This window comes from Cibotium barometz, chromosome 9 (assembly GCF_041138505.1).
Source record: "Cibotium barometz isolate CiBa-2024 chromosome 9, ASM4113850v1, whole genome shotgun sequence".
Classification (NCBI taxonomy): Eukaryota; Viridiplantae; Streptophyta; class Polypodiopsida; order Cyatheales; family Cibotiaceae; genus Cibotium; species Cibotium barometz.
The window spans coordinates 37,413,502-37,436,914 of record NC_141054.1 but is presented as its reverse complement, the minus strand read 5'-3'; the positions used below and the strand labels follow the sequence as shown (position 1 = coordinate 37,436,914).

Below are 23,413 nucleotides of genomic sequence, written 5' to 3'. Positions count from 1 at the left end.
TTAATCAATCATCCTCTGTAATTAGGGCTACTTAATTCTACATGTAAGCAAGCTGTGAGTAAAGGGTTTTCAAAGGAAGCGAAGGGGCATTTACTTGAATTCCACAATGTAACAGATCTTAAGTGCGAGCTGTAAAAGGAAGGATGAGATGATATGATCAAAATCTAATATATAGCGACAATGGCACATGTGTGAGTTATTAAGTGGGGATCATGGAAAAGCTTAGGAGGAGGGAGGCCATTGGAGGCTTTGCAACTGGCGCAAAACTGATGCCAGGAGTCGAATCGTGTTGGAATTAGGGTTGCAGGAATGCACACACAACTTCAAGAAGATGAGGAAGCTTGAGCACAACACAGTAGTGTATTATGAGTGCCAAAAATGAAAGATAACAAGCCCTAGAAGATAATGGGCGTATATACAATGCACGGGGGGGAAAACCTCCTAGTGAGGGAAAAAGTGCCCCGGCGGTCCTAAGTGTGTTCACACACATCACTACTATAATATGGTAACAAATCCCCCCTGGAGTGATGCGGTGAACAAGAGCTAGCACTCATGTATAGGGAAGTGTCTAGCTATGTGGACGAATCCACAAAAGGGAGTAAGCCCAAAGCTTTGCGAAAAGCTTCGAACTTCTCACGAGGCAGAGCCTTTGTGAAAAGGTCTGCAAGGTTATCCTGTGTTGGCACATAAGCCAAACTGATCTCTCCTGCAGAGAGTCTCTCCCTGACATAATGGTAGTGCACCTCAATGTGCTTCGTACGAGCATGGAACACTGGGTTCCGCGCAACTGCCAATGCGCTCTGACTGTCAGTGAAGATGGTGGTGGCAGATGGCTGCCCAACACCCAAATCAGCCATAAGGCGTCTGAGCCACACACACTCAACCGTAGCTGTGAAAGCTGCCCTGTACTCAGCTTCACAACTAGAAGTGGCCACAGTAGGCTGCTTCTTGCTCAACCATGATATGCATGAGCTTCCAAGCATGAAGCAAAAACCACTCGTGGACACGCGTGTGTCATAACAACCAGCCCAGTCAGAATCTGAAAAAACATGTAAATCTGGCGGCAATGATCCCCCCTTGGGATAAAACAACCCAAGATGCCGAGTACCACTCAAATAGCGAAAGATACGCTTCACTGCCTGCCAATGCTTAATGCCTGGGCTATGCATAAATCTGCTCACCTGTGAGACTGCAAACTGAATGTCTGGCCTCGTAATGCATACATAAATGAGGCAACCAACAGCTGTCTGATAGAGTGTGACATCAAAGTGATCTCCAGCATCATGAAGACTCAACTTCAAACCTGTCTCCATTGGAGTAGCAATAGGCTTGCAGTCTTCAAGGCCAAATCTCCGCAACAATGTTTCAATATACTTTGTCTGACACAAAGCAATACCTCCATCACACTGCTTAAATTGTATCCCCAAATAATGATGCAAATGCCCCAAATCTGACATCTCAAAAGAGGCATTCAAATCAGCCTTAAAATCAGCAATATGACTCTCATTTGGTCCTGTGAGCAGCATGTCATCGACATAGAGAGCAATGATTAGATGTACACCATCCACACGTTTAACATACAAAGTGCTTTCTGTTGGACTATTCTGAAACCCATGTGCAGTCAAATATGCATGTATTTTTTCATACCAAGCTCGTGGAGCTTGCTTTAAACCATATAAAGCCTTTTTTAACCTGCACACTTTGTTTTCCTGCCCTCTTTGAACAAAACCACGAGGCTGCGATACATACACCTCCTCATGCAAATCTCCATTTAAGAACGCAGTCTTTATGTCCAGCTGATGTACATTCCAACCATTATGAGCTGCTAATGCACAGATGCTACGAACAGTGGTCATACGACATGTGGGAGCAAAAGTCTCATCAAAATCAATGCCCTTCTCTTGAGCATAACCTTTTGCAACAAGCCTAGCCTTATGGCGATCCACTGTGCCATCAGGCTTACGCTTCAATTTGTAAACCCACTTAGTGCCAATGGCCTTCTTGCCAGGGGGCAAGTCACATAAAGACCATGTACTATTCTTCATAATAGCATCGTATTCTGCTTGCATAGCAGCCATCCAATTTTCTGAACTTTGTGCCTCATCAAATGAAACAGGCTCACTTTCATCGCACATACTAGAAACAGCCAATGCATAACAATCTGACGCATAAGAGGCACCATGAGAGCCAGAACGAGTGCGACTAGACAAAGGGGCATCCAACTTGCTGTCACGCAAAGTCTGCACCAGCCATCTAGGCATGTTCCTAGAGCCCTCAATCTCTTGTCTCTCATCCTCAAGTGCATCATGCACATCTGCATCAGATATAGGCTGATCTGTGTTATCATTTAAAACCTGCATAGGCTGAAAAACTGCCTCATGAGGTATTGCACTTGACTGTGCACCACTGAAAAGAGGCAACAATGTATCATAGACATCACGTGAGCTGATATCTGTCTCCTTAGTACATGAAACCAAGGGCTGAACTGCATCTTCCACAAATACAACATCACGGCTAACCAAAATGCGCTTTGTCTGTGGATGATACAAACGATAGCCTTTGCTCTCAGCACTATATCCAACAAAAATACATTTGACAGCTTTGTCATCCAATTTTCTGCGATGTTGCACAGGCACTAATGCATATGCCAAGCAACCAAAAACACGTAAATGGCCAACAGATGGCTTGCGGCTATGCCAAGCCTCATATGGAGTGACAACCTGTAATGCTTTGGTGGGACACCTGTTTAGTACATAAGTGGCACACATGACAGCCTCAAGCCAAAAACCATGTGGTAGACTTTGACTCTTAACCATACATCTTGCCATTTCCATGAGAGACCTGTTTTTTCTCTCAGCCACACCATTTTGCTGTGGTGTATACGGCACTGTACATTGGTGTTTTATCCCACGCTCAGCCAGAAATGCATTAAATTCTGAAGACATATACTCCCCCCCTCGATCTGAACGGAGGGTGCCCATCTTACTTTCTGACACATTTTCAGCCATAACCAAAAACTGTTTGAAGCACAAAAACACTTCGGACTTTGCCTTCAAAGGATATACCCATGCATGCCTGGTAAAATCATCAATGAAAGTCACGAAGTAAAGGTAGTTTCCAAATGATGGAGTTTGCATGGGACCACAAACATCACTGTGAACAAGCTGCAATCTGCGTTCAGCTCTCACTGATCCATCTTTGGGAAAGGAAGCACGCTGCATTTTACCCAATATGCAGCCCTCACAAACATGCTTGACAGGTGCCTCAAGCTTAGGCAAAGAAGACACCATTTCAGATTTCTGCAGGCGCAGCAAACTTGCAAAATTCAGATGACCAAAACGTGCATGCCACAGTTTTGCATTTGAAATAGCCTGCGTATCCATAATAGCACATGCTGAATCCTCTACACATTTGCCATCCATATTGAGCTTATACAGCCCTCGACATAGTGAACCAGATGCTACAATGATGTCACCACAAGAGAGATCATGAACAGTACATCTGTCATCCACAAATTTTACAACCAAACCTGTTTTGGCAAATGCGGAGACTGACAGCAGATTCTTTTTGATCCCTGGCACATACAATGCATCAAAAAGTGTAAAGGTGTTGCAATTTGCAACATTCAGCACAATCTGTCCAACTCCTTTAACAGGATAAGAGGAGTTATTGGCACAAGTGACAGTATTCCCTGTGGGAGCAGACTCAAGGAAAGTGAATAAACTGCGCTGCGAGGTGATATGCTTAGTGGCACCACTGTCAAAGTACCATACATTTGAATCTACTGCAGACATACATGTGTCATGCAAAGATGGGTCATAACTGCACTGCGCATTGAATGCCCATTCTGTATCTTGCACAACATTAGCAGATTCATTGTTAGAAGGAGAGGCATCTGCAACAACAGCCATACCAGCCTCTTTCTTCTTAGCCTCTTTCGCAGCCAGCTTAGGACACGCTTTGATGACATGATCATTTCCCTTACAGTACTTGCAAAATGTCTTCTGTTTGTCACCCTTCTTCTCATCTTTGTCTTCCTTCTTTGGTTGCGCAGCATTTGCAGATTTCTGCTTACTAGAAGAAAAGCCAGCTTTACCTTTCCCGCTTCTCTGACTAGCAACGAAAGCTTGATCTGCGACACGCATAATATTCCTGTTTTGCCTTGACTGGTCTTCTTGCAGCAAAACAGAAACTAACTCCTCAAATGATAAGGCATTGGGATTGCCTTTCATCATCAAGCGAAGAGTGGAAGCAAAACCTTGATAAGAATCTGGTAGACCATTCAAAACAGTCTGCACAAGTGAACTGTCTGACAGGATTTCATCTGCAGAAATGAGCTGCTCTTTGAAATCCTTGATCTTTGTCAAAAAGCTATCCATAGAATCACCTTCGTTCATATGCTCACTCTCCAACTGTTTTCGGAGGTAAGCAACACGAGCCTCATTTCTTGCCTGATACAATGTGGCAAGTACATCCCAAGCATCCTTAGAAGTCCTGCAGGAGCAAATATGTGGGATAATGGTACGTTTGACAGACAGCGCAATCAAGGCATGAGCCTGCGCATCTCTACCATCCCAACGAATCTGCTCTGCTGAAAGTGGTGGTTCTCGAACAGCTGCTACAGCACTTGTGCCTGCACCATCATCAACAGTACCTGTTTCTGATGTATTTGCAGCATTCCCAGCCACAATAGGACGTGCATCAATACCCTGCACAATGTTCCATAACCCCTTTGCTACCAATACATGTCGCATCATATATGCCCACAATGGATAGTTGGTGCCATCCAACTTATCCTCAGCAGCCAACATGCGGAATACATCATTGTTGTCAGCCATGGCCAATGACTGTACTACTAGATGTAAATGCTGTCTGCAAGAGGTAAACCTGTATAAAATCGACCTGTGCTATGTAGCACAGCCCAAAACAGACGAATGGGCACCTGTCCTGCAGATTTTAATCTTGACAGAAAATCTGCACAGAAGGACGATTTTGCCTGCGCAGTACTTGGAATGCAAAAACGGAGGGCGAAATGACTTCAGATCAAAATTCTGAAACGAACAAGCCCTATGGGCTCTCCCACGGCATATACTAACCTGCAGACGCTCGTGAAACCTCGTCGCAATCGGAGGAGATGAAGCGGCAGGTGCCGGTGATGCTGCCCGGGAGGAGGAAGCCTGCTCTGATACCAATTGTTGGAATTAGGGTTGCAGGAATGCACACACAACTTCAAGAAGATGAGGAAGCTTGAGCACAACACAGTAGTGTATTATGAGTGCCAAAAATGAAAGATAACAAGCCCTAGAAGATAATGGGCGTATATACAATGCACGGGGGAAAAAACCTCCTAGTGAGGGAAAAAGTGCCCCGGCGGTCCTAAGTGTGTTCACACACATCACTACTATAATATGGTAACAAATCGCACGCACGCGCACACCCACACACAAACAAATAAAACACGACCAGATGGAGGGGGAGGGAAAATGCAAACCTACAATAAGACGTGTTCCAATGGCACGGGAGGGTCGGGCCTGTCGGGGCGGCAGACTTGGGACGCCCCATGAATCTTCGGCCTCACGTGCTTGCTCAATCTCGGGTTCGATCCATCTCTTGGAGAACATGTCTTTGCATGTGGCTGCTATTTAACCTTCTTTCATAGCCTCGGTCATCCATCTCCTTCTTCCCTATGCTTTCACTCTCCTTTCCTTCTTTCTGTTGTGCTGGTCAAAACCAATCACTGCCGTGGTTTTTGTTGTGATACCTGAGAAGCCCATGGGACCAAATCCCTTTGGCATTGACGGCTATTGCCTTGTAATTGATCCCGTGACCTGCATGATGATCGGCCTGTATGTCGAAAGGTTTCTTGGGTGTTGGTGACCTTTAAAGCATTCCCCCTCAACCTCCTCTTACGCTCGAATTATCGACATGAATGCCGAACACATGAAAGTTTGACACAATATGTGTCCTCTACATGGGGAACATGCATGTTGTTCAAACAATATGTGTCCTCTACATGGGGAACATGCATGTTGTTTAAATAATATGTGTCCTCTACATGGGGAACATGCATGTTGTTGAGACAAAGAGAGTGGTTCTCACGAGAAGTGTAAAGGAGATGTAAATCACTTGATAATAAAACTTCTAACTCACTCTTGGGGAGTTCACTAAAGGAAAACACTCTATATGCATTAAAGGAGTAGTTTAAAACTCTTTGATCTATGAAGCTTGATGTTTTAAATATACCCATTTTGTTAACTTTAAGGTAATAAACTACAGGTTAAACTTACTGTAACTTTTTTCATTCTTTGTATTTTAAAAATCGAGGATGTATGTAAAACTTTATGTAATTCGACGAAATTGTAAGCCCCTTTTGTTTAACATACATGATATTTTACATATTCCTATCCCTTGAGCTCGCTCTCTCATCCATCTTTTTAAATGAGTTTCCTAAAAGTTCTAAAATTAGGTGAACCCCCGTAGACTTATTCTCATCCATCTTTTTAAATTATTTTTCTAAAAGTTCTAAAAGTGTATTTTGTAAAATGATTTTAGATTTTTTAAATAAAAATAATTTATTTTATTATATAATATAATATTATATTATATATATTTATATTTATATATTTATATATTTATATATAGAGAGAGAGTGTGTGTATAATAATTTAGGTTTTTTAATTAAAAAAATGATTGAGAAAAAGCAGTTACATTTTGCCTAGCCTTCAAATTTAAAGATTTAGATTTTTAAAAATTTTGGTTATTCTATGTATCCCACGCACCTCAGCAGCCAGCTTTGAGCTCCACGTGGCCGTGCCTTCGCCTCCTCGAGCTCCTCAACCACCGTCATCTCCTCCGACTACTTAATTCCTCAAGGTCTTTTATTTTACTCAAGGATGTTATTTTTTAAATATATAATATATATTTATAGAGGACTACCTAAAGATTCCAAATAAATTATATTATATATATATATATATATATATATATATATATATATATATATATACAAAATGTATTATATAAACAAAGTGTATACAAGATAAAGGGAGAGTGTAAAATGATTTGTTTTGTTTTAAATAAAAGATATATATATATATATATATATATATATATAGAGAGAGAGAGAGAGAGAGAGAGAAAGAAAGTGTGTAAAATGATTTTGGATTTTTTAAATAAAAAATGATTTGTTTATATATGTGTGTGTGTGTGTATGTGTGTGTGTGTGTGTGTGTATGTATGTATGTATGTATGTATGTATATATATATATATATATATATATATATATATATATATATATATATATATAGAGAGAGAGAGAGAGAGAGAAATTATTGAATAATTTAGGTTTTTTAATTGAAAAATGATTGAAAAAAAGCGGTTGCATTTTGCATTTTAAAGATTCAAATTTTTGAAAATTTTGGTTATTCTATGTATCCCAGGCACCTTAGCAGCGAGCTCTCAGCTCCACGTGGCCGTGCCTTCACCTCCTCCAACTACTTCATTGCTCAAGGTCTTTTATTTTGCTCAAGGTCATTTTTTAAATATAATATATATATATATATATAGAGGACTACCTAAAGATTCCAAACAAAATGTATTATATATATATATATATATATATATATATATATATATATATATATATATATATATATATATATATATACAAAATGTATTATATAAACTAAGTGTATACTAGATAAAGGGAAAGTGTAGAATGATTTATTTTGTTTTAAATAAAAGATACATACATATATACATATATATATATATATATATATATAGAGAGAGAGAGAGAGAGAGAGTGTGTGTGTGTGTGTGTGTGTGTAAAATGATTTTAGATTTTTTATATAAAAATTGATTTTTTTTAATTATATATATATATATATATAATCTTTATATATTGAGAGAGAAAGAGAGAGAGCTTTATAATCTTTTAGTATGTATATGAAGATTGGAGAAAATCTCATGAGGGATTATATATTATGTGTATACACAAATATTATACAAATAAATATTTTTATTTTTATTCAATGTTTACTATTTTATAATAAAGAAAATGACTTTATACTCAATGTGCCACTCCTTCTAATTGAATACTTGATGGAATTAGGTTTATGGCAAGAATGGTAGAGACATGTAGTTTGAGGTGTCCTCTTCAGACCATTTTCTTGAAATGAAAAAGTAAAATGTGCACAGGAGTCAAGGGATAGTGAACCTCATTGTTATGATGCAAGGGTGCATAATGTTACCTGTAATACCAGTGATGTATTGATGCAAGAGACTCATAGGATTCTTGCAAAAAACGATACCTTTTTTGTACAAAAACAAGTAGCAAAAGAAACTTTGATGTATTTACCTCAATCTAGCACTAAGAGGTCTCAAATTGCCCTAGGTGGAGATAAAAGGATGTCTAACAAGAGTGCTAGAATTGAGATTACTAGAAATAGGACTCTTTTGAAAGAAATAATAAGGGACTTTATTCCGGGATGTCATTGGCTGAAAGTTTAAGACTTACGAAAAGGTATGGATGCTTCATTGCTAGAAATAAGGCTTCTTATAATGCAACTAGAAGAGTAACATTTGATGGAGCTAACGAGGGTCTTGCAACATCCACGACATTGGCTATGAACACGATTTATTTTAGCAAGGGTCCTGCAAGGTGGCTAATCAAGGTGTTATACCACCAGAGCTCCTCATATACCATCCACTCGATATTCTATTGTACGAGGTAATTTTGATTATGTTTTTCTATTATAATATTTTTGAGATTTTATTTATCGATGTGTCGTTATGTGCAGGTTCTTTTGAGATTTTATTTATCGTTGTGTCGTTTGTGCAGGTCCTTTGCATTCATCGATAGTAGAGCATGTGCGGGATGGATCACCGCTTTACAATAGAGAGTGTATTGTGAGGAGACACATGAATGATCCTTCTTACAGGAGAAGAATTCAATTTGTTGATTCTGACATTACTGACTGAGATTAGTGACTTATATGGATATTTATATAATTGACTTAGATAATTTTGTGGTGTATTTTGAGAATATGTAATATTGGTCCTTTTTTACATCTTCGTATGCTACATTACTATGATATTTTTGTTTTCGCTATAAATCTATGAGACATGGATGTTATTTTGAGATATGTATATATGAAGTCACTTGAAATAATGTATTATGTTTACTTAAGAAATGGCCTAAATCTTGGAGAAGCCGAGCCTATTTTTTCTCCAACTCGTGAATCGGGATTTTTTTGGAACCCTACCTGCCCCCGCAACAATGCGCAGGTCCAATACTAGTATTATATAAAGGAAGAGTTTCACAAAACTACCACATGACAAGAATTTGAGGAGGTTCGGGAAAATTTTGAAAGGCGTGCTTAGCAAGGGTCTTCCCATTAGTGAGGTTAAATGTATGCAAACATTAAAATAATAATTCAGCGACACCACCTAGGTAGTGATGGGGCATATTTTTTTCTTTTTCCCATGTGTGGCTTTGGATTGCGTCCCAAGGCATCAATGTTCTTACTCCTTTTTCTAGGTTTAGTTGCTCACAAAATCCCTACATGGAAGCAATTCTCAAGAGAACACACTTTAGTGAATTATAATGGAACTTAGAGGTATTAAAGTGGACGCAAGGTATTCTTTGGCTTCAAGAGCTTCTCCGAGGTATCACCTTGCTTACTTTCAACTTCTTAGAATTGGGCATTTGGGTAATGCGTGTTCTTAAGCTGCACAACAGAGTAATCCCTTCTAATTGTCTGCTAATGTATGATTTGCATTCTAATCCTCCTGCTTATTCTGATATTATTTCACAAAAATTTCCTTCTAGTATTTGATTTTTCTTCTAATCCTACTGCTTTATGAATCAATGCAGGCCATGGAGTGGATACGCAAGAGTAGCTCTCTCTGCAATGAACCAATCCAAGTTGACCTCAATATCATCTCTGCCCAAGATTTGAAAAGGAACCGATTTGGGGGAAAAATCCAAGCCTACGCCCTTGCGTGGATACAGCCCCAGACGCGTTTAGTCACCCATGTAGACATGGAAGGCAATGCTAACCCCACTTGGAACACCACCATGACTTTTCTAGTGAGTAGACATTTGCTAAATGAGGAAACATCTGGTATTATTGTTATTGAGATTTACAATAGAAGGCATCTCATAGACACATTGTTGGGCACGGTTGGAGTGTTGTTGTCCAACATTTTTACAAGAGGTAAGTGCCATGGAGGGACCCAACTATGTGCTTTGCAGATTAGAAGGCCTTCGGGCCGTGCTCAAGGCATTCTCAATATAGGGTCCATGGTAATGGAATGTGATGACAATAGGCAATGGTTGCCAATGAAGAGGACCATAGTATTGGAGCAACAACATGCCCAAGATAAGGAGGCTAGTAAAAAATCCCAAGAGAATGAGGAGGGACCAGGTAGTAACAATGGCCAAAATTCTCAAGAGATTGTGGAGGCACCACTCATCAAGAATCACCAACATTCTCAAGAGGATGTGGAGGCCTCATGGCAAGACACATGTGAATAACAATCAACCCACGATGATAGGGAGTCACCACCTAATGGCATTGAACAAGGTTCCTATAGCCCCATGTTGGGTGACAGAGGAGAAAAGTATTACTATCTCAAATTTCCAATTACAACAATCATGATAAGTCCAATTTAGTAGCAACCATGCCAATAGTATGAGTTAGCATGGTAATATTTATCCAATTTTTAACATGTTGTATATCAAATACGAAAGGGTGGAATTAGCATTATTTATGTATAGCAACATTCTCTCTACAAGACTCGATCTTACTTGTGCTAGGCATACTCTAACTTGTGTATACATCTGAAATAAGAGACCTCATTGTTGAGATTTAGTCAAATTATTGTGTATGGCTAACATGTTTTAACTTTTCAAATGTATGGATGTATGTATATATACACCTTCTTTACTCCAATGTGAAGTGGACTATGCTATAACTTTTCAAATGTATGGATGTATGTATACATACACCTTCTTTACTCTAATGTGAAGTGGACTATGCTAAAGTACTATTCTCAACACTTTACTACATGATTTGCTTAAGTCTGCAAGAATTGATTATGAACCTATATAAACAAAAGGTAGTAGACATAAAATGGAAAGAATAAAGTGCAAGAGGGCAAGCTGGTGGAGATACATTTGGATCGTCTTGTTGTGTTGGCATAGTCCATCCCTTTCATGATGTAATGAAAGATGTGCTTACTACTCAATTTCTCCTACAGATTCTCATTTTCCACACCACCTCTTCAGCTCATACTTAGTCCATGTGGTCATTTGACTGGCCTTCTTCTATGGAGTTTGTTTATCCTTTTGACTATTCTCAAAATTATTTTGATTGTCCTCTGCATACCTTTTTTGTCGAGACATGGGTGGAGCATATTAAGCTGCTCTTTTTCCCATATCCACCATGAACACATGTGACCAAATCAGTTTTCCGTTACTCCGTCCACATCACGTTCAAACCTTATGCATAGTGGTCACACTAACTACTTGTTGACAAGTGTCCCTTTTTGGATTGAATTTTTTTTTTCTTACCCCTTTGGATCGCGATAGTGTCCCTTTCTCACTCTTGTTTTATCTTACCATGCCACAACCATGGCCTACCCAAAAGCATCAAATAGGAGCAATGTATTGACTCCATCCTCAATGCCATAATCAAGACGGGGAATTCACACCCTACTACCAACATCTCCTCATTTCTGATCGTCCCCAAGGGTTCCACTGTCCTCTAATCCACCATTCTTATAGGAAAGTGCATTGCTTATCAGTTTATTAGTCCTAACTTTCTAGCTATCTGATGTTTACTATTGATCTTCTATACATTAAGACTTCAAGTATCTCTTGACCTCGGAGCATAACTGTCACATGTGAGACCATCCGAGGATGTTTCTATTTCTTCCATCTAGCTAGGATGATCTGTCTTCACAACAGAATTTGCTCCATCTACTCCCAAGAGGTAATGTTTACAAGCTCGATAAACATAAACAATTGCCAAGAACTCCTTGTTAATGTGTTTGAATTGTTGAATGCTTATGATTGTCAAAAGCAACGGATCGATCTTGTTGCATGAGAACTCCGTTAGTTGCAATGTCAAAAGCATCTATCATGACTGCTTTCTTCTTTTTCTTGGACTTGGTTTTCTTGTACAAATTCTTCTCAGCCCTCTTGTTCGCAACTCTTCAAGAAGTGTACATGCACCCATGTGGGATGGTAATGCTAGAGTTCGTTAACGGTAACAACCTTCATGAGGTTCGGCAACACTTCAAGCAAGGGTGAATTCCATGAATCATTCAACATGATAATTTAAACAATATTTGAATTTAGAACATTATGACTCCAAAACTTTCAATGTATGGATTCAAAAGTCATAACACAACTACTTTCAAGCCTTTACGATGCTAATAGCACAAAAATTTTAGTATGTTCCTCTCTTGGAAAGTAAACCTAATTTCAATATCACTTGAGTCAATAAAGGTAATACTAGCAATGAGCAAATATAGTATCGAGACATAAAATTCCTTTCAAAACACGCTTGTTTTGATGTGCATTGCATGTATCAAAATATGTTCCCATCAATGATTGTCTAGCTACATTTTTGCATCATTATTAATTAAAGTTCCTTTAGTTATTCATTAGAGAAGGCAAGCACTTAGTTATGGTTTCTCTAATTGTTCATTAGAAAGGGTGAGAACTTAGTTGTAGTTCCTCTCATATCAAATTATTTCTTTTCAATTACGTTCCCATGGAAAGACAACTTCAACATATCTCACATTTGAAGTTATTTTGAACGACGACATTACATTTAAAAAACAGTGAAAGTATGTCAAATTTTATATCTCTATATAAATGGAAAATCCAAAGCAAAAATCAATCTTTGCCAAGCAAAGTGCATAGATGGATCAAACTATGCTTTACATGTTAAAGTGCATGTTAACTTTTAATAAAAAATGAATTCTTTGGATTTATGGACTTTAAAATTCTTATGCATAAAAGAATCTTATATAAAAACATATTTGTCCTACTTTTACTGGTTTAAAAAATAACAAAGTACTAATATTACCTACACATTGGCAAATGCACCCAACTATAAAAGAATAATATATTGAACCTATGACACACCAAACAATAAAATAACTAAGATAGTTATTATCCAAATGATGGACAAACCTATTTACATGTTGAACATACTTACAACTTCAAAAATCCCATATTTTGACCCAAACTCATATAAGAACATTGCAAGTGAAACTTCGGGAGTAAAAGCTATGCAAAGATTTTTCTAGTTGGTTTCTCTAGAGACCTCCAAAAAAATATGTTGAAAACCTACAAACCATTCATACATGCCATTCATATGTACGCTAACTAGCAATTACCACATGGACATGAATCTAAATTTTACCTAACATATAACACTAATTCCTATCCTTTTCTTTCAATCATTTACCTACAACTTCATATATCTTAGACACAAGATCTCCAATCAAAATTGCATGGCTATTTTTCAGATCCATAGTATTTTGTTACATGGATGGGGATTTTTTTTAACTCTACGGTAGTGTGTTTTGATTTGGCTTTAAAAAAAAGATATCAAAAATTTAACAAGGGAATATTTATAAAAAAATTTGGCTAAGATTCCCATTCATATCACATATAGTGATCACCTAAAAAGTGATCGATAGGAGTCTTGGAAGGGTGGACGGTCTCCAAAAAATATGGCTTCAAATGGACTATATATATATATTCTACATAGAAAGCCTTAGGGAAGAGGAAAAACATAAGGAGAAACAGGCCTAAAAAGGAAGGAGAGTCCCAACCTTTGGCTACATGTTTCAAGAGGGATCCACCCAAAAAATAACATTCCTCCAAGGAGACATTGAACAATGCCTATGTGTATATCTCACTAGTGCCTCCACATCACTACCATCACTACCTGCATACACCTCTCTCTCTCTCTCTCTCTCTCTCACACACACACACACACATTTTAAGGTACGTGTGGATGTTACTTTGGGTACAAGCCTGTTGAAGATCTAAGTTTGCAATTATTGATACCTTTTTGTGCACTATTACTATTTTTGCGAAAATCGGACACTCCGAGTATCCAAGAATTATTATGAAAAGCTAATTAAACGCTATAAGGCTCTCTGTTTTCATTAACGGTTGATGGGTGAGATTAAAATTTGATATTCGTTAACGGCATTAATTAAAATTGATGAGAGAGAGAGAGAGAGAGAGATAGAGAGCAAGCAAGCATGCATTGGTATGAGAAGATCCATCATCCATTTCTGCTGGCGACGTTTGATAAACTCCTATCTAACACCGTGTAATCTAAAGGGGGTTGCTAACTGAATAAGCTAACACTTTTTTAAACAAATTTCCATATTACTTACTAAGTCTCTAGGAGACCCTCTTTGAATCCTTTTCTTGACATCGGATAGAAGACTCTCAGTATGTGTCACCCACCACTTTCTACATTATACAATGTTCAGTTCAGTTTTGGATTCTCAATGCTAAATCAGCTATTTGAAGACACGCTAATAAAGCTAACGCATGTGTAAGTGCGCAAAGAAAGCCAAGAAAAACATTTGATAACAAGGAAAAAATAAACTAGCTAACATCACCCAGGGGTCTATGAGACCAAAAAGTAGTACAATGAATCCATAAGAATACTGAGTGATGGGAAAAAACTGAAAAACAACGAAGCTAGCTCAGTGCTATGAGAGCCAGATGGCTGATAAAATACGTCACTATGTGGGATGAATGGGAGATAGCATAGCAATCAACCCACGATGATAGGGAGTCACCACCTAATGGCATTGAACAAGGTTCCTATAGCCCCATGTTGGGTGACAAAGAGGAGAAAAGTATTACTATCTCAAATTTCCAATTACAACAATCATGATAAGTCCAATTTAGTAGCAACCATGCCAATAGTATGAGTTAGCATGGTAATATTTACCCAATTTTTAACATGTATATCAAATATGAAAGGGTGGAATTAGCATTATTTATGTATAGCAACATTCTCTCTACAAGACTCGATCTTACTTGTGCTAGGCATACTCTAATTTGTGTATACATCTGAAATAAGAGACCTCATTGTTGAGATTTAGTCAAATTATTGTGTATGGCTAACATGTTTTAACTTTTCAAATGTATGGATGTATGTATATATACACCTTCCTTACTCCAATGTGAAGTGGACTATGCTATAACTTTTCAAATGTATAGATGTATGTATACATACACCTTCTTTACTCTAATGTGAAGTGGACTATGCTAAAGTACTATTCTCAACACTTTACTACATGATTTGCTTAAGTCTGCAAGAATTGATTATGAACCTATATAAACAAAAGGTAGTAGACATAAAATAGAAAGAATAAAGTGCAAGAGGGCAAGCTGGTGGAGATACATTTGGACCGTCTTGTTGTGTTGGCATAGTCCATCCTTTTCATGATGTAATGAAAGATGTGCTTACTACTCAATTTCTCCTACAGATTCTCATTTTCCACACCACCTCTTCAGCTCATACTTAGTCCATGTGGTCATTTGACTGGCCTTCTTCTATGGAGTTTGTTTATCCTTTTGACTATTCTCAGAATTATTTTGATTGTCCTCTGCATACCTTTTTCGTCTCGAGACATGGGTGGAGCATATTAAGCTGCTCTTTTTCCCATATCCACCATGAACAGATGTGACCAAATCAGTTTTCCATTACTCCGTCCACATCACCTTCAAACCTTATGCATAGTGGTCACAGTGACTACTTGTTGACAAGTGTCCCTTTTTGGACTGAATTTTTTTTTTCTTACCCCTTTGGGGGATGGCGATAGTGTCCCTTTCTCACTCTTGTTTTATCTTACCATGCCACAACCATGGCCTACCCAAAAGCATCAGATAGGAGCAATGTATTGACTCCATCCTCAATGCCATAATCTAGACGGGGAATTCACACCCTACTACCAACATCTCCTCATTTCTGATCGTCCCCAAGGGTTCCACTGTCCTCTAATCCACCATTCTTATAGTAAAGGGCATTGCTTATCAGTTTATTAGTCCTAACTTCCTAGCTATCTATCGTGAAATGATGTTTACTATTGATCCTCTATACATTAAGACTTCAAGTATCTCTTGACCTCGGAGCATAACTGTCACATGTGAGACCATCCAAGGATGTTTCTATTTCTTCCATCTAGTTAGGATGATCTGTCTTCACAACAGAATTTACTCCATCTACTCCCAAGAGGTAATGTTTACAAGCTCGATAAACATAAACAATTGCCAAGAACTCCTTGTTAACGTGTTTGAATTGTTGAATGCTTATGATTGTCAAAAGCAACGGCTCGATCTTGTTGCATGAGAACTCCGTTAGTTGCAATGTCAAAAGCATCTATTATGACTGCTTTCTTCTTTTTCTTGGACTTGGTTTTCTTGTACAAATTCTTCTCAGCCCTCTTGGTCGCAACTCTTCAAGAAGTGTACATGCACCCATGTGGGATGGTAATGCTAGAGTCCGTTAACGGTGACAACCTTCATGAGGTTCGGCAACACTTCAAGCAAGGGTGGATTCCATGAATCATTCAACATGATAATTTAAACAATATTTGAATTTAGAACATTATGACACCAAAACTTTCAATGTATGGATTCAAAAGTCATAATACAACTACTTTCAAGCCTTTACGATGCTAATAGCACAAAAATTTTAGTATGTTCCTCTCTTGGAAAGTAAACCTAATTTCAATATCACTTGAGTCAATAAAGGTAATACTAGCAATGAGCAAATATAGTATCGAGACATAAAATTCCTTTCAAAACACGCTTGTTTTGATGTGCATTGCACGTATCAAAATATGTTCCCATCAATGATTGTCTAACTACATTTTCGCATCATTATTAATTAAAGTTCCTCTAGTTATTCATTAGAGAAGGCAAGCACTTAGTTATGGTTCCTCTAATTGTTCATTAGAGAGGGTGAGGACTTAGTTGTAGTTCCTCTCATATCAAATTATTTCTTTTAAATTAGGTTCCCATGGAAAGACGACTTCAACATATCTCACATTTGAAGTTATTTTGAACGCCGACATTACATTTAAAAAACAATGAAAGTATGTCAAATTTTATATCTCTATATAAATGGAAAATCCAAAGCAAAAATCAAACTTTGCCAAGCAAAGTGCATAGATGGATCAAACTATGCTTTACATGTTAAAGTGCATGTTAACTTTCAATAAAAAATGAATTCTTTGGATTTATGGACTTTAAAATTCTTATGCATAAAAGAATCTTATATAAAAACATATTTGTCCTACTTTTACTGGTTTAAAAAATAACAAAGTACTAATATCACCTACAAATTGGTGGCAGATGCACCCAACTATAAAAGAATAATATATTGAACCTATGACACACCAAACATTAAAATAACTAAGATAGTTATGATCCAAATGATGGACAAACCTATTTACATGTTGAACATACTTACAACTTCAAAAATCCTATATTTTGACCCAAACTCATATAAGAACATTGCAAGTCAAACTTCGGGAGTAAAAGCTATGCAAAGATTTTTCTAGTTGGTTTCTCTAGAGACCTCCAAAAAAATATGCTGAAAACCTACAAACCATTCATACATGCCATTCATATGTACGCTAACTAGCAATTACCACATGGGCATGCATCTAAATTGTACCTAACATATAACACAAATTCCTATCCTTTTCTTTCAATCATTTACCTACAACTTCATATATCTTAAGACACAAGATCTCCAATCAAAATTGCATGGCTATTTTTCAGATCCATAGTATTTTGTTATATGGATGGGGATTTTTTTTAAACTCTAAGGTAGTGTGTTTTTATTTGGCTTTAAAAAAAAGATATCAAAATTTTAAAAAGGGAATATTTATAAAAAAATTTGGCTAAGATTCACATTCATATCACATATAGTGATCACCTAAAAAGTGATCGATAGGAGTCTTGGAAGGGTGGACGGTCTCCAAAAAATATGGCTTCAAATGGACTATATATATATATTCTACATAGAAAGCCTTACGGAAGAGGAAAAACATAGGGAGAAACAGGCCTACAAAGGAAGGAGAGTCCCAACCTTTGGCTACATGTTTCAAGAGGGATCCACCCAAAAAATAACATTCCTCCATGGAGCCTCCACATCACTACCATCACTACCTGCATACACCCCTCTCTCTCTCTCTCTCTCTCTCTCTCTCTCTCTCTCTTACACACATTTAAAGGTACGTGTGGATGTTACTTTGGGTACAAGCATGTTGAAGATCTAAGTTTGCAATTATTGATACCTTTTTGTGCATCTTTTTCACTATTACTATTTTGGCGAGAATCGGACACTCCGAGTAACCAAGAATTATTATGAAAAGCTAATTAAACGCTATAAGGCTCTCTGTTTTCATTAACGGTTGATGGGTGAGATTAAAATTTGATATTCGTTAACGGCATTAATTAAAATTGATGAGAGAGAGAGAGAGAGAGAGAGAGAGAGAGAGAGCAAGCAATGCCAACCCCCTCCATTGGTATGAGAAAAGATCCATCATCCATTTCTGCTGGCTACGTTTGATAAACTCCTATCTAACACCGTGTAATCTAAAGGGGGTTGCTAACTGAATAAGCTAACACTTTTTTAAACAAATTTCCATATTACTTACTAAGTCTCTAGGAGACCCTCTTTGAATCCTTTTCTTGACATCGGATAGAAGACTCTCAGTATGTGTCACCCACCACTTTCTACATTATACAATGTTCAGTTCAGTTTTGGATTCTCAATGCTAAATCAGCTATTTGAAGACACGCTAATAAAGCTAACGCATGTGTAAGTGCGCAAAGAAAGCCAAGAAAAACATTTGATAACAAGGAAAAAATAAACTAGCTAACATCACCCAGGGGTCTATGAGACCAAAAAGTAGTACAATGAATCCATAAGAACACTGAGTGATGGGAAAAAACTGAAAAACAACGGAGCTAGCTCAGTGCTATGAGAGCCAGATGGCTGATAAAATACGTCACTATGTGGGATGAATGGGAGATAGCATAGCAAGACTGCTGTACTAATCTCTCTCACCTGGGATGAGCGATTTATTGCTGTCTACGAAAGCACCTGTGAGACAAGCAGTAGTACAAGCGTGCCATGACTGGACGAACCGAAAGGAAATGAAAAAACACAATTGCGTGTATGCATCCAGACATCAGATGATTATCCTATGATCCCTCCTCAGCCAGTACCAATCTTGAGGCAGAAAGAGGGTCAGGTCTACGTGATGGGAAAATGTCATGTCGGCCAAGAACCTCCCACTGGTGGAGAGAGAGAGAGAGAGAGAGAGAGAGAGAGAGAGAGAGAATATAATTTTATTATGTCCAACAAAGACCACGAGGTTTATGAGACAATGGTAGTTCATCGATATAAATTTAACATGCATAAACATGAAAACATGCATTGTGCTATATAACATGAAAACAAAAACAAAAACTGATGACTATATACAAAGTCGTCATAAGAAGAAAGCAAAACTCGAGCCTAGAATATGTTCATGAGAGAGAGAGAGAGAGAGAGAGAGAGAGAGATTGGTTTCATGTCCACATAAGAAGTGGAACCCTTACAAAGCCTAGCCTTCAGGGTCTCTTCATGATCTACGAGAGAGAGAGAGAGAGAGAGAGAGAGAGAGAGAGAGAGGTTTCGTGTCCACATAAGACCTGGCAAAGCCTAGCCTAAAAGGTCTCTTCATGATCTACAAGAGAGAGAGAGAGAGAGAGCTAATAACATCTCTCTGACTTTTATACAAACACCCTAAAGATTGCAAGACCTTGCATTTCTTTTTCACTCACTTTACAGTGTGAGCTAGACACCTAAAATTAACAGAAGATTTACTTTATGTTTCAAAGTTAACCATGCTGCCGAGAATACAACATATCTGCCACCCTTTGCTTCACGAGCTTCTTGTTGATCTCGAAAATAAACCGCATCCCACCTACCTGCAGCACAAAAACAAGCTCTTGTTAGTAAGAGTTGCACATGTAGGACCATAAACTTCCACATGCATGCGACCATGATTGGAGCATTCAACTGGATGTGTGTGCACGCTAAAACTAGCCGAGCGATATACAGGCACATGAAAGAGGAACGGATTCAGGGTCAAGCAACCTGGAATATTGCAAGGACTACTGTGCCTCTGCAATGAAGGCCCTAAAACTGACGGCAGACTCTTGTCGTCTTTAGTCACTTCCAATCAACATGGCACCACCAGGAGAGTTAAGGGTGTTAGGTCCATTGTCTAAGGCGGTGGCCTTTAATAAAACCCCATTGGCCGCATTAATCTTATCCCCCTATGTTACATCCCTAAAATGGGTTATGGCTAAAAATCTATAGAACATGGGAGTTTAAAAAGGGTTAGCTACTAACTATTGAGAGAGTTAATTCATAAAATCAGGGGTTTTAATGAGGCTACGGGTGTACATAGGAGACTCGTGAGTGCACACAGGTGAGTGTGAGCCAACCATGTGTGGGTCTTGATCTAGACTAATGTTACAATTTACATCTTGTGGCACACATCTGTGAGCATTGCGATTGACTGTCGCTTGGCTTGGACATCAAGTAGCTAGGGTAAGGGGCACTAGGATTCATATGTTTAAGGCATAGTAACAGGGGACACCCATCCCGGACCTTAGGGATGGGGGAACGCCGTCCCGGCCTCCCTTTCACACGGGGATGCGTCCCTCTGCAGGGGGGACGTCCCATGTGCCGTCCCTCACAAGGGGACGGCTGTCCCCTATCAGGGGATGTCTTAAAGTGTAGGATGGGGGGGTGTTTGAGGACGTGAAGAAATTTTTGGAAGGCTTTGCCTCTTGGGTTTTAAGTTCTAAGTTTTAATGTTTTTAAAAAAAGCCTATCTAAAGGCTTATGTGTGAAGTTTGCTGAGTGATCTTTGCTCTCCTCCATCTTTGTTGTGCACACTTGCTCTCTTCCATCTCTCCTCTAGAGTGTGCACAGTGCGCACTGCACAAGTTCTTGAGGCTTGAGCGTGCGAAAGCTCCATCTAAAGCTGCCATCAGCCTTCAATGGCCTCTTCCTCGCAAGCACCAGCAGTCCGTGTTGGGGGCAAGGGTTCAGGTTGGTCTTGGTAGGAAGAGGTGAATGCCCACAGACACGTCCCATCCCCGTCCCACCTCCCCATCCCCGTTCCCTGCCTCCAGGCGTTACCCATCCCCAAACCCTTCCCCGTCCCCGTCCCCGTTCCCGTCCCCTGTCCCATGTGAGTATGGTTTAAGGGCTTAAAGAAAGTGTATGCTTTTGTCCCTTCCAATGTAACGGTCAAACAAGCTCTTAAGGCAGAAGTTACCGTTTGCCTTCTTTTTTTTTAAAGATCCTTATGTCGCATGCACTGCTCTCTAAGAGTTTGAGGACCTTTACACCATAGTCCACGAAATGCGGATGGGATGGATACTATTAGTTACCAAGAAAAACAGCCTTGCTACGTACAAACTCGTCCCCAAAAGGGAAGCAAAGAGTCCAGAAGCATAAAAGGAGAGGATGCTCTTCTCCTCCAGCTGGCCGCTCTAGGAGGAGAAGGCTGTCTCATTCAATAGGGGGAGGGAGAAACTACCACATAGGTGGTCTGTAGTGCCAAGTGGGCTCACCACCACTAGGGACCGTGATGCAAGATCCTTAGGAAGGCCTCCTGGCGCTTCCACATGCAGTCTGAGCCATCCCGAAGCTTCCCCCATTGACCATGGAGAGTATGAATGATATCGAGCCAAATGCTCCGGATGGACTCCACTGGCAAGGTGAGGGTGCCTTCAATGGCTTCATTGCATCAAGCTCTCCAGATGTGCCACGCACCAATACAGTTGCAAATCTCCCATCTCTAGCTGAACTTGGAGTCCAATGACCTATAGGTGGAGCTGGAACTGGCACTGCAAAAATACATAGGTGAGAGACTTGAAGTTCCAAGTGGGCTCACCACCACTAGGGACCGTGACACTAGATCCTCAGAAGGCCTCCTAGCGCTTCCGCAAGCGGTCTGAGCCACCCTGAAGCTCCCCCCCATTGACCATGGAGGGTATGAATGATATCGAGCCAAATTCTCCGGATGGACTTTGCTGGCGGGGTGAGGGTGCCTTCGATGGCTTCGCTGCATCAAGCTCTCCAGATGTGCCACGCAACAATACAGTTGCAAATCTCCCATCTCTGGCTCGAACCTGACCTGTAGGTGGAACTGGAACTGGCAATGCAAAAATATAAAGGTGAGAGACTTGAAGGGCTAGTCCCCACCCTCCTCCTCATATGACATGAGGACCACGGCCTCAATGGCCCAAGCAACTATGCCCCATGTAACAATGCGGGGCGGGCCACTTTGGGGGGGGGGGTGTGGGGGGGAAGATTCATAATGAAAATGCGTAGGATCCGCTGCCAAACCTACTGAGCCTTTGGGCAATCCCGAAGACAATGACGCTAGGATTCCTAGCAATGGGCACACCTCGGACATAATATTGGCCTACCCCAAATGGCAAACCAAGTGCCAACTGCCAAGCTCCTATGTGCCAACTACCACACGAAGAGGGTGATCCTCCGTGGCCAAAAACTATCCCACCACCTCTTCCAAAAATCTGAGAGTGTGTGCGGCGAGAGGCCCTGGGATTGCCAGTGTCGGGCCTGCTGCTGGAGTGCCCTCAACCTCAAGATCTGAAGCCCAGCTGTGCAATGTATGCAAAAAAGGGACTATTACAATTTTTGCATCTCAGTGTGTTGTGTGGGAACAAGCCTTTTATTGGCGCATATGCTTTTTCTCTTTTATGACTCGTGGGGTTGATTTATGCCTGTTGGCCGGTTCATGTGCAGTCGGCTAGCTTCTGGCCTCCTTATATAAAGGTCTTCACTCATCACTTGTCATTCATTCATCGAATCCATTCACAGGCACATATGCTCTGCACCCATCTACCGGCTAGTATTGCCATTGTAAAGCCTCTTGCTACATAATAAAGATGTTCATTGTCTGATGTCGCTCTCTCTCTCTCTCTCTCTCTCTCTCTCTCTCTCTCTCTCTCTCTCTCTCTCTATACTCCACTCACCTCCATAGCGTAGCCCCCCCTCACTATATTCACACCCTATAAGGGTTTCTCTTTACCTTCCAGTTCCAGTTTCATTTTCTAGGTGCCAGTAGTATCATCTTTATTTTTCTTTTCCATTTTCTGGTTTTTTATCCAGACATTGTATTAGATCCACCATGATGTAACTTTTTGGTCTCATGGTCATTATGGCCTTTTGAAGACATTAATATAACATTTCATTTCATTTCATTTCTCTCTCTCTCCTATGTTTTGCTTTCACATTGTCTAAAACA

General features: G+C 39.5%; 2 protein-coding genes across 2 annotated transcripts in view; one reads left to right on the top strand and one right to left on the bottom strand.

Annotated features, from left to right (window-relative positions):
- The first annotated feature begins 9,778 nt into the window (after positions 1-9,778).
- LOC147635539 (protein SRC2-like) lies at positions 9,779-10,847 on the top strand. The gene has a single exon (XM_086802202.1). The coding sequence runs from the start codon at positions 9,873-9,875 to the stop codon at positions 10,539-10,541; it is 669 nt and encodes a 222-aa protein (XP_086658328.1). The 5' UTR covers positions 9,779-9,872; the 3' UTR covers positions 10,542-10,847.
- An 8,682-nt stretch (positions 10,848-19,529) lies between these two features.
- The window catches only part of LOC147635538 (uncharacterized), a 94,432-nt gene continuing 90,548 nt past the window's right edge, over positions 19,530-23,413 (bottom strand). The window contains exon 12 of the mRNA XM_086802877.1: positions 19,530-20,048. Coding sequence (XP_086659003.1) covers positions 19,959-20,048 — 90 coding nt within the window. The 3' untranslated portion in view covers positions 19,530-19,958. The remainder of the gene's footprint in view (positions 20,049-23,413) is intronic.